Here is a 13,412-nt window from a genome sequence, read left to right as displayed (position 1 = left end):
AAAAGAGGTTGGAATAGGCAGTACAAGTGTTGCACCAAACAGAGCACGCGCAAAAGTTTTCGACTCAGAAGACTTTTAAAAAACAAACAACTACGAGATGAAAAGTGTTGTGCGTGTGCTGCGTCGCGCAGCAATAAGAGTTTTAAAGAGGTTTTTTTCTAAAATAACAAACAACACCTTAGACTCACGTAATGTAGATTTTGAATTTACATCCTAAACGCTCTTCATGGATCTCACAATTTACATTAAAGAAGAAACAAACAAACTTAATCCTAAAGAAAAGGTACCCAACCTACAGCTACTATACGTGGACTCCCTAAAAGCCTGGAAGAACAAGCCCATGACTTGTGACCTGGTAAATTCTAATAATACTTGTAAAATAAAAGAATAAATGAGTTGGTTACAATATGCTAAACTATTGTAAACCCGCTAAACTATTGTAAACCCGTGACCTGATCCACAACTTCGACCCATGATCCAGGTGATCCACGAACAAACCGATTAACCCAATCCGTCTTTTTGTTTGCCATAAGAAAATTTCCGATTTGTAAAGTTTCTTGTTTTGGTTAGAAATGATTTGAAGAGATTCATTGATTTTCAGTTAAATAATCCAACCCAGAAATTAACGTTCTGGTAAGCGACACTATATATATTAAATCCGTTTTTGTTTCATGGGAATCCACGGGTTATAGTGGTTACACATTACTTAAACCATTCCAAAGTCTTGAACGTATAAAAAAGTGAGTTTTAGTTTCAAAATCAAGCAAAAGATGAAACAATTCCCGCAAAAGTGATCGAAATAGACCATAGTTTACAGTACAAATACATATCTTCACAAGAAGTCAATATTCTTTATTATCATGACTATACCGGCGACATTTATTTATTGGAGAATAACTTCCCTTTAATCAATTTATTGTTACCAAGCAATTAAAGTGGATGTCGGCGATATTTATTTATTGAATATATGGGCGAGATCATGGTTGCTTGAGAAAATGAGCATCCATATTTCCAGCAATTCCACAAAGCAAGTCTAGATATGATGTTGGATCCGGTATACTTGCGTCCGCCTTCTCGAACTCTATAGTCCAGATAACAAACTTCTTATCGCCCACATATTTGGTGGTAAGGGTGTTGATAAAGGAATTATACACCTTCAAAATATCTCCTTCAATCAGTTTGAACGAAATTTTGGGTAGTTCATCATCAACTTCTTCAATGATTTCTTTCCCAGTTTCCTTTTTTCCATCTACGGAAAAACCATAATTAAGTAGTTTGTACATATATATATATATATATATATATATATATATATATATATATATATATATATATATATATATATATATATATATGTGTGTGTGTGTGTGTAGTAGTGGTATAGATCTAACATAGAACACGTTTTTATGTTGAATATTAGCACAGATGAGTAGTTTACCATGGTAATAGTGCCACTCCACGACAGATCCAGGAACACCCCATTCACCAGACACCAGATGGCAAGCTTCAACCTTTGCAGGGTCGACGGCTGACGAGTCGTTTGGCCTTTGCTTGTAGAGCTCAAAGACCAGGTGACAATTACATTTGACTTCAACTTCACGTGATATCTTTCCTTTTATAGCCATCTCTTTTTCTTGCGAGGTAGCTAGATACTTGTCTCCACTAATGGTGGTACTTGAACAAGTGAGGCATGAGGCACTTATATATGGATCATGGATGTTGCGCGTGTTTTTCATCATGTACCAGTGACTGTATGCTTGTACATCTTCGAGCATTACGTGACGTGGAAATTTTAATAAAGATTTGTATACCACTTCCAATGTGAGACCAATACGAACAGATGGCTATACGTACCATTACTATACTTTTTTTTTCTTTTCTTTTTTTTTTTAATTTAATTTAATTTTATCATAGAACTACTGGTACAAAGTGGCGTCCCTTGGGTGGTGCAAGTGATTGCATCGGGCCTCCAATGGTATTCGAAGTCCTCCGATTGAAATTTTTCTTTAGTATTATATTACTTAAAAAGGTAGAAGAAAAAAAAATAATATGTTAATTAAAGTATAATTACATGTTCAAAACATTATTTGAATTATTAACAATAAAAATTATGTTGTTAAAATAGTTGACTCTCTTTGTTTTTAGCGGTAACAAATTTTCTTAATAATATTTTACCAAAAAAGTATGAGGCTTTAATTTAATTTTTGCACAGAGCTTCCAATATTTCAAGACCAGGTCTGCTGATACAAATCACTATGATAATAATGGCACGATCAGTACAAGGACCGGACGAAAGAGTGTTTGCTAAAGAAAGATTAGATTATTTAAACAATATTAGACCTTTCAAAACAAAAGGTTGTGATCATTGCTATGAGAAATTTGTATAAATCATGAAAGAAACAAGATTAAAGGAAAGTATATAGACCTAGCAAATGTACCGTGTCGTGTCGAGTTCATGTCAGGTTAAAACTTAATTAGATTGAGAAATCTTGACTTTAATCTGACTCGATTCGTTATCGTGCCATGTAGTTTTAACCCATTTATTTTCGTGTCGGCTTAGCTAGTTTAGGGTTTAAACCTTGTAAACAGTGACAGAATACTTAACGACCAGGAGAGGGCTGAGCTGTTTTTGGAGCTAGTTTTTCAAAGGAGACTACAAAAGGTTTTGATTGCTTAATTAGACTTAAGAAAAAAGTATGTGGTTCTATTCATGATTTTGATATCATAGAGTTTATAGTTTTTGTTTCGTAATTGTGTTGCTATTAATAGTGAAAAGACATAGATCCAATTTAGATTGCATATACTGTTAATTGTGAAGTGAAATTTCGCATGTACAACTGAATTGTAACCTAAAAATCCAAATAGCGGTATCAGAGACACGTCTTTTTAATTGATAATGCATAGTAGATGAAACCTTAAAAAAATATTCGCAGGACGCGACGTATCTTTCAAAAATTCCTTTTTATCCGGATCTGTTTTCCTAATTTGATTAGTAGGTTAATTATTACTCATTATCTGCAATTTTATCTAATAAAATCAAAACCAAATAATTTTGAAACCCTAATTCGAATTTTGAGAAAGTAAATAAGGAAACAACTATTTAAGGGAAATTTAGTAATCTAACCCTTATAAATAACATTTTTGACAAAAATAACCAACAATTTTTTTTTTTGGAAAAATTACCACTTGTTCCGAAATATCGTGTTCCAGAGGTGTGCTCCGGAACACGATATTCCAGAGTATTTATGATATTGTTCCGGAGGGGTTGCCGATTGGTGGGGATTAGGTCGGAAATCTGACATTCTGTACATTCCGGACTAGAAAAGGTCATTCAGGACTGATGTTCGGAACGGTCGTACGTTTTGGAGTGGCGTTTCAGAGAGATAGAATTAGGGTTTTTCTATGTTTTTTTCCAAATACGCAATACATTTGTGTTTTTAATAAATTTGTGTGTTCGATACATTCGAAAAAATGTTCCAGAATGAGTACGTATACGGGTTTTTTCCGAGTTCCAGTTTCTAGTGGAGGGAAATGGTTGCATATAAACGGATGTATGCAGTCCCTTGCTTCGGATTACACATGCTTTGGTGTAGATATAACCAGTGATATCAACTTCGTTGGGTTAGTTACGTTGGTTGCTTCCAAGTCCAAGTTACATAAAAATCAAATTTGTCTATTTTCAATGTCCTAGGTCAAATATAGTTATGAAGACTCTTGACGATAGTGATAGATATTTTCTTAGTTTTGCTACTACTATGCCTCCCAACACAGTACAACTATTTGTTGTTAATAATGTTATGGATAGTGGTACTAATTGATTTCCTAGGGAAAATAGTTCTGGAAATAGTTCTTTCGGTGCTGGAGGTAACCAATTTATAACTTATTACCTATGACAACCAACCATGTTCCTTCTTACAATGACCCTATACATGGGGGTAATTATAGGTCTAAAGGTAAGGTTGTTGTTCAGGATGACATTAATTTTGTTGCTGATGGATCCACGAATGATGGGGAAAAACTAATAATGTTGGTTGATGATGGTAATATTGTTAGATTAGATGTCTAAGCCTATGATTATAATTGGTATAAACTTGAATTGATAGTAGCACAGTCCTTTTGGGTTGCCCTCAAACCTAGCAATGGACATGATATTTTTGGAGAGAGAGAATGATTTATTATTTGATAAATAAATTGAAATAAATAATTTGTTAATATATTACGGAAATTATATATTAATTAGAAATAGTTATATTTAATTAATATTTAATCAGAAATTAATTGGAATTAATTTGGTGATTAAAAGAATTAATTGAAAGTGTAGAGTCTAAATGGCAATTGTTCAATAGTTGAACAAGATGCATTTTAGAACCCTCCTTGAGGCTATGGACGGTTTTAAGGAGCTTTTAGAGTTTCTAGAATTATCATTTGTGAATAATTAGGAAGTTGGATAATTACCCGGTTCAAGATAATATTATTATATTGGGTTTCGGCTTATCTAGGTTTCCTGACTGCACTATATAAAAGCCCCTAGGGATATGATTTTCGGATACTCATTAGTTAGAAGAATTAGGTCGAAATTCTGATCGTCTTCCCCTCTCTCTCCTCAATATCCTTCTTGCTTGTGTTGGGTGTGAACAACTAGAGGCACGATATTTGTGGTGATTACTACCAATCGCTTTGAAGAATGAATTCAAGATTGTTTACTACAACAATCATCAAGGTAACTTTTCATCCTTATGAATTAGGATTCATATACAAAAGTTTTGTAGGATAATAGTTCATAGTATGTTGCCTTTACGTGAAGGACATATATCCTTCATATGTTGCATGTGCCCTAATCGTTTAATTGTTAAATATTTTTCTACTTAGTGCATAGAATTTTGTAACCTATTTTGCCTTCAGTGGTATCAGAGACTATGACTATCTTTCATGTATTTGCACATTGGTGAATTGATCAAAAGAAAAGAAACCTGTTTCTCTGATTTTACTAAATATATCATGATAGAATAAAAGTCTAGAAGTTAGAAGAAAAGTCTTTGACATGATTAATTACTTGTTAATTAATATGATTGATTTTTAAGTGTATAAATAATTAATTTGGATATTAATTGAACTTAAAAATTAATGTCAAATATTATTTGGTTTATTTTTTAAATTTAAATTAATTGTTTAATTTTCAAAATTTAAAAATAAACTAGTATTTCTTGAAAACGTTTTTTTTTTAAAAATCCACCTTATATTATATATAAAATTAAATGTTTAGTTATTACTATACATATAAGACTAAGTCATTCGAACCGTTTGTACGCCTCATTCATTAAGCCGATCTATAAGGGGGGTATAACGAAACTTCCTATAAAATGGTAGTTGATTAGATGTCCACTCTCACCCACCGCTTCCATGATTGGTGGAGGGTCGTTAACCAAACGGGTTTGATAGGACAATTAGTTCTCATTAATAAGTATAATGCAATTAAAAGTAACTAAACATTTTTTATTTTAAATCTCAATCTTAAAAATCTGAATTTGTATGCTAACCCATGAAATTGAACATTATACTTTAAAGTGGTTAGTGGAGTGCGTGTGGTTAACCGATACACTAATAGTGACTATAAAGATTCATAATAGGCATCTCAAAAGTTATCATTGATTAATGGAGCGTGTGTGGTTAATCGACACATTAAGATAAGATGATAAGTGACACCGAGAGTGCCAAACTAATTTGCATGGTTATTCACATCTTGTTTGTGATCCTCGATATCCCAGTCACAAATGGAAGAGCATAATCTAAGATTAAACATGCCATTGAATAGTTTCAGTGAGTCTCAAAAAATCTAGGAATTTCACTTAACTTAATTTCCCTCAAATTTCGTTTTTCGATGGTGGAATTGTTATGATCTATAAACCATAACCGTATCACATCCCAAGGTGAAGGTCTGATTCAGAAAAAATGTAACCATTGTCAAAGGATCGGTCACACAAGTAGAAACGATGATGATATGTTTCCTATAGAGTCAAAAAAAAGTGAATCTTGAAGTAAGACCATGTCAAGTGGCAAAAATAATGTTCAATCTAAGAGTAGACATACTAGTAAAAAAGGTAGCCAACAGTATGATACTGTTAATTTAAAAAGCCCATAGTGATGCATGTATGATATCATAATATTATTTTTAGGATAAACTTGTTTTAGTTACATCTTCAAAAGGCCATTGTTTTAAAACATTAACAAAAAAAACCATAACTCAAACATTAGCATAATATGCCGCATCTATCCACTAGACACTCTCAATCCACCACCTAGAAACACTCTCATGCATAGTAGGTTGCAACAACTTATTGGGGGACGATGGATTGAAAAACAATATATAAAGGTTAATCATAACTTATTTATGTCATATTAACTTATAAATTATAAGGTGGACCAAAGTAGATACATTAATAACATCGAGAATACGTTCATAACCAGGTGCATGCAAACGCCTCATCCTAGGGTATGCAATTTCCTATGGGATAACACCCAATATAGTGGAACCAACAATACAACTGTTGGGAGATGTTTCAAATATCCAAATCTACAAAATTAAGATGACAAACAACTTACCAAGTTAACAAAGTTACAATACTTGTTGTTTAAAAACTCTTATTAAACAGAGTGTACATATCTTAAATGCATAGACAAATCCATGGAGAGTATATGTGTGTCTATTGTAGATTCTTGCCAAATTTGGGTTCAAATGGTCCTCAGTCTTATCTAACACAATACACAGTTGTTTATAAGTGAAATCTCATATCAATTTGCCCCATGGGGTACCTATATCAAAAAATTACAATTAATAAATATATGTATCATTTTGATATAATGTGTGTAAAAAACTGTTATACCTGTTAAACTCATGTAAATTAGAAACGAGTTCCATAGGTTCATTAGTAACTAGCTGTCGCGGGTATTTCCCCAAAATCCTTGCTTTAGCATATAAAGCAGGGAGACTCTCACCACGTCTTCATTGCTTAATTGGAAGTGGGTTATTAAGCACGTTCGTAAGGTCGTCCATACTCATTGAATGTGACAGTGGCACAAATGGAAACAAATGTTCTCTGAATGATACAAATCCAGAACTGGGATGAAAATAATCCCGAAACTACAGGTCGATGACCAGGCAGAATGCTTTCTTGTCAAAGCAAACTTCCTAGTCGCCAACGGAAAATAGAACTTCTTGTAGGTCAACTGGATCAAAAGTATTAGCTTCCTTGGCTCTTTCTAATATGTTTATCAAGAAATCAAAACAAGAACATTATGAAGTTGTCAAGGCGCTTATGGAGTGCAAATTGAAATATGGGGAATTTGTGTGCACTTAAGTGCAGAAAATGCAGAGACACCTGGAAAGATTGGAAAAGCTCAATGTGAACTTCGACAAGAAGCTTTCCTTTGACATGCTGCTCAACTCCTTGCCTAGTAGTCATGATTAGTTTATCTTGACCTATAATTTGAATAACATTGAGACAAAGTTGATTGAGCTTCACAATCTATTGCAAACAGATGAGGCGGGAATAAAGAAGTCTCATTCTAACAGTATTACAGATGCCCTAATCATGGGTATTTAACAAGGAAAATACAAGAAAAGAAAGGTCGATTCCCAACCCAAGTGGAAAGGGAATCCCATATTAAAGAGTCCAGTGGGTCAAAGAGAAAACCCAACTCTGATATTCCTCCTGGTGTCAATCCGAATGAAGTCGTATGCTTTCATTGTGTCCAGAAAGTCCATTTGAGAAAAGCTTCCCCAAGTACCTACAAGAAGTGAGAGAAGCTAAGGGCAAGGTGGTTGGCTCTTCATCTGGTATATCCTCTATCCAAATCAATAACACTTGTTTTTTAAATTCTTGGGTCCTTGATACAGGTTATGGTTTCCACATTTGTTTTGATTTACAGGTACTAAAGGAAAGTGAAGAGGTTGAGCATGAGAAGCGGAACCTGATCATGGGGAATAGGCGAAAGTTGACTATTACCAAGATTGAGACTTATGAGCTTATGCTTGATAATGTTAAGGTTGATTTAAACAACTCTTTCTATTCGTCAGAAATGACAATGAACATAATTTCATTTCGTTCTTTATTTAGACAAGGGCATAATTATAGTTTTAATAAGACAAAATTGCAAAAATGGTCCCTGTGGTATGCAATTTTTTGGGGTTTTAGTCCAAACCACGATTTTTTGGATTGGTGGTCATTTTAAGGTAGTTTGTTTGTGATTTTGGTACTTCGATAAACTAAAAATACTAAATTGCCCTTATAATATTTATTTTCCATATTTCTTTTTTTTCCTATAAGTATTTATATATAAAAAATAAAAATAAGGGCCCACATAGTCTCTCTCTCTCTCTATACAATAATACTGATAATACGAAACAACATTTACTCCACACAATTGATTTCCGATGCTTTTCTCAAACAATTGATTCCAATGCTCACATAATCGAAAGGCTTCCAACGGCAATTTTCATCCCTACCAATGGCGCCAAGCATCAATCTCTATTTTCCAATCTCCAAGACGAGTCGCACACTATGTTAAAGTAAACCCTTAAAGCTCTTATTACATCTCTTCTCTGGGTCTTCATCACTTCTTTCAATTTCTATACCATTTTCGACAATGATTTGGACAAATCGGCACTTCTGGAGTTAAAGAGCTCCGTTTTCAACCCATCGAGAGTGCTGGCAAGCTGGAGAGAAAGGTATTCGGATCTCTGTTCTTGGGCAGGATTCTCATGTGGGTTGTAATTCGAAATTGGTGGGTAAGTTGTCAAATATTGTCTGCTTTCAAAACTTCAAATCTTATCTCTCTCGTTCAATGATTTAAGTGGTGAAATTCCTGGTGAATTTTGGGGTATGAAGAAGATGGAAGCGATTAATCACAAAGGGAGCATGCTCGATTGGAATTTAAACTCCAGTTTCAGTGATTTGGAAAACCTTAGGGTTCTTAACCTTGGGTTTAATCAGATGTCTAGAAATATACCAAATTTGTTATCCAATTGAAGAATCTTCGCGTGTTTAATCTTGTAGGAAATCATCTAAATGGTTCAATTCCATGGTTTGTCAACGGTTTTACTAATTTGTAGTTGAAGGAAAGCAAAGTTTTTCATTACAATTCCCATCGATTCTTTTGTTGTGACGATTTGTTTAAGGATGACTTTTAATGGACTGTTAGCGCATTGCTTTTCTTTTTTAGAAGAGTTTGGCCTTTGGTTGCTCCTACAAGATGGGCTTTACAACTCCAAACATTATGACAGTAGAGACGAAATTCAAATGTTGGGTCTGGCCATACATCTTGTTGAATATGTAAACTTGTGAATATGAAGAACAATGAAAAAGGGTTAATTCGATTTGTATTTGAATATGAATTATAGTCGGTTAGATAAGATTCCAAGCTCAAATTACTCCGATGGAGTTCAAGTTTGGATTGAAATTATGTGAACGATGATCACAATTACGATGAGAGAAAATTATGTGAACGATGATCATAATTACGAGAGAGAGAGAGAGAGAGAGAGAGTATGTGGGTCCCTATTCTTATTTTTTATATATAAATACTTATAGCAAAAATATTATGGAAAATAAATATAGTATGGGCAATTTAGTCTTTTCAGTTTATCGAAGGACCAAAATCACAAGGAAACTACCTCAAAAGGACCACTAATCCAAAAAAATCGTGGTTTGGACTAAAATCCCAAAAAATTGCCTAACACAGGTACCATTTTTGCAATTTTGTCTTTTAATAATAATGATGGTATGATTTCAGTTTTTCATAATGGTACATTTATTTTCAAATCTTATCCTTTTGATATTGTGTATGAAACTACTATGTGTGTGAATGAACTTGCAAATAATGTTATAGTATGGGTTCTTCTAATATTTTAGACAAGGCCAACTTACAGCATTATCGTTGTGGGTACATCCACAAGAAGCGCATCACCTAAATCCAAAAGGATGGATTGTTGGATTCATTTGACTTAAAATCAGACGATAAATGTGAATCTTGTTTGTTGGGAAAGATGAATAAATCACCTTACACTGGTACTTGTGAAAGATGCAAAGATTTGTTAGACCTCATCCATACTGATGTATGTGGTCCTTTTAGATCCTTCATAAGAGATGCTAATCGCTACTATATAACATTTACTAATGATTATAGTAGATATGGATATATTTACTTAATCAAGCATAAACTGGAAACTTTTGAAAAGTTCAAAGAGTTTAAGCAAAAAGTAGAGAATTAGTTGGGCAAGAAGATTAAGATGCTTCGATCTGATAGAGATGGAGAGTATCTTAGGATCGAGTTCAATGACTATCTAAAGGAATCTGGAATTGTTTCACAATTGAAACCTCGTAGGACACAACAACTTAATGGTGTATATGAGAGGCATAATCAAACCTTGCCAGAACTGGTTTGTGCCATTATGAGTCGAGCTTCACTCCCTATATAGTTCTAGGCATATTCTTTAGAAACAACAACCCATATTCGAAATTTTGTTCCTACCAAAAAGCTTGCCAAAACACCTCATGAGATGTGGGCAGGGAAACCTCACTCGCTCGTACATATCAAGGTTTGGGGTTGTGAATTACTCATTAGGTGGGAGACCCAAGATAAATTGGAACCTAGTGTCGAGAGATGTATTTTCATTAGCTATCCATAAAACTCCTTTGCATACTTGTTCTACAAACCTAGTGAGAATGTAGTCTTCATAGCTCAAAGGGGAGTCTTTCGCGAGAGAGAAATAGAAAGAGAGAGCTCATATACAAAGAGTACAGTGGGAGGAAGAAAGATCATGAGGAAATTCAAGAGTCATCCAATGAAGGAACCTTCGATGACACTACCTCTTAAACTGAGGCTAAGCTTGTTGAGCCCATTGACAATTCTTTACCCCTTTTTTCGATACAGTAAAGTTAGCTCACCACCTGAGTTTTATGGTTTCCATATAACGACATATGGGGATATGTTTATCAGTGAAAACACTAGTAATTTTGGATGAGCCGGCTGAATACAAGGAAGCGATGGCAGGCCTTGAGGCTGCTAAATACAAGGAAGCGATGGAAGGCCTTGAGGCTGCGAAATAGAAAGAGGCAATGGAAAGCGATGGCAGACCTTTAGTTGATCAAGCCCTTGGTCGGCAGACTGTAGGTTTCAAGCGAATCTTCAAAAAGACGATCGACATGGATGGTAATATACAGACCTTCAAGTAAAGGTTGGTTGCAAATGGCTTTACTCAAACCCAAGGGATTGAATATGATGAGACCATTTCACTAGTTGATAAGATTAAGTCACTTGGGATAATGCTTGCCACAGTTGCTCATTATGACTATAAAGTATGGAAAATGGATATTAAAATTGTTTTCCTTAATGAGACTAGCTGAGGTTATTTACATGGCACAACTAGAAGGTTTCCAACATGCCAAATTCCTTAATAAGGTGTGCAAGCTTGATAAGTCCATTTATAGATTGAAATAAGCATCTCGTAGGTGTAATCTTTGTTGGGTTTTGTATACTACAACATCCTATGGTGCACATACAACCCTAAATACCTTGGATCTATGTTTTCACTAATTATACATGTAAATGGTTTCCAAGGAATTATGTGACATCCCCATTTTTATGGCCATAAAAGACCGATTTTGTTTATGTTTTATAAAAATCAGAGTAACTCCTTTAATAAAAATGTTGCGGAATTTGTTCCAAGTAAAACATGATAAATGCCTTATCAAAGTATTTCCGAAGAAAAGTATTTTTATTCATTTTAAAACATTTGGGATGTCATCGTCAATACAGAAACATAAACATAAATAGAACTTATATTCATTATCACTAGTGATTTACATCTCCTTAATCTCTCAATGTAGTGTAGCTTTATATCGACACCTGTGATACAATTAAACTGAGTAGGTCAGGTTGTGAAACCTGGTGAGTACATAGGGTTTTCAACCCACAATAATATAGTTAATTTGTTTCTTCACATAATACATGTCAAACAATTAACCCGATTACCCATCCCCATTTTCTTCATTTAATATTCCCTAAAGTACTATCTTAAGGGTCATCTCCTATATCGTATTTACCATTCATTTCTTTACATCGCATTTCCTTATATGTTCATTCCTAAGGATCATCTCCTACATCCCATAGACAGAAATGATTCGGGGATTACTCCTCCATACGTGCCTAGTAAGGGTTGGGGTATCATCGCATGAATACATAGTTACAACATCGCCTGAAGTCATAATTCATAGTAAGAGTTAGAGTATCATCACATGAATACGTAGTTACAACATCGCCTGAACTCGTAATTCATAGTAAGGGTTAGAGTATCATCACATGAATACGTAGTTACAACATCGCCTGAACTCGTAATTCATCACCTACATGTTATGATCCGGTTGGTGTTTCCACGGGGTTGTCTAGAATAGTTCGTGGTCGCCATCTATACTCTGGTAGATGACTACATCGCCACATTTCCGGTTAAGGTTATGGTATCTCCTTTCATCCTACATCACCTATTCATCATCATCTATTTACCTAATTATAATCACCTTTCTATCATCACCTATCTCTCATCATTTTATTTCATCACACGCCAACTATTTCATCTACCCATGCCTTATCCCAACAAATTTATAGATATAAAATAAATAAACAGTTTAAATCATTTAAAACATGTATAAAATCATTTATCCAGCATAGAAGTATTCAGATAATATGTACATATAGCACGTAATTTATATAAAATACTTCATATGTATGTATAAGATGAAAGTGACTATGCACTCACCTGATAAGGTGGTGACTCGGTACACGGACAGTGCTTCGTTTACTTTAAAATAATTTCCTTCGACGAAACCTAGTATTATTACCACTAGATTTTAGTCTAATATTTACCGTGACTAATTATTAGTCTTATTATTATTATTATAAACAATACTTTCCAACCACTATGTACAGACAGGGCCAAACATAAAACACCGGAGGGCAGGACCATTTTGGCATATAGCACTTCTGAAATCCAACAACCCTATGCGGCCCTTTAAACCAGGTTCCCCATACCACGAGTAGTTAAAAAGATATTATAATGACACTTATATAATAATAGATCAAATATTTATTATAAGTTCATAATAACAATACTAATTTTAAATATAAGCTATATTAAAAATAGGGTAAGCATAACTTACTTACAATGGGGTTTTAGCTAGGAGTCGGGATTTGCAGGGACAGAACTTCGTCGCTGAATCTTTCTAAGAAAGATTCATGCAGCGTTTCGGCACTCACCTTACTATACTAAAACTACAGAATGAGAAGTCGAATCACGAGGTACCGAAATGCTCGGGGGATAAGAACAGTAAGACTCTTGAATCAAGAGAATGGTGCAAGAA

At 34.2% G+C, this 13,412-nt stretch overlaps 1 protein-coding gene across 1 annotated transcript; it reads right to left on the bottom strand.

The window, feature by feature from the left end:
* Positions 1-779: 779 nt before the first annotated feature.
* Positions 780-1,689, bottom strand: LOC145092283 (MLP-like protein 31). The gene is made up of 2 exons (XM_079030211.1): positions 1,439-1,689; positions 780-1,249 (listed from the first exon to the last, which is right to left on the bottom strand). Exons 1-2 carry the CDS (start codon positions 1,623-1,625, stop codon positions 978-980), a joined length of 459 nt encoding a protein of 152 aa, XP_078886337.1. The 5' UTR covers positions 1,626-1,689; the 3' UTR covers positions 780-977.
* Between the last annotated feature and the right edge of the window lie 11,723 nt (positions 1,690-13,412).

Source organism: Lactuca serriola, chromosome 3 (assembly GCF_051521515.1).
Source record: "Lactuca serriola cultivar US96UC23 chromosome 3, Lser_US96UC23_V15, whole genome shotgun sequence".
In the NCBI taxonomy this organism is placed as follows: Eukaryota; Viridiplantae; Streptophyta; class Magnoliopsida; order Asterales; family Asteraceae; genus Lactuca; species Lactuca serriola.
This window is presented reverse-complemented; position numbering and strand designations above follow the sequence as displayed.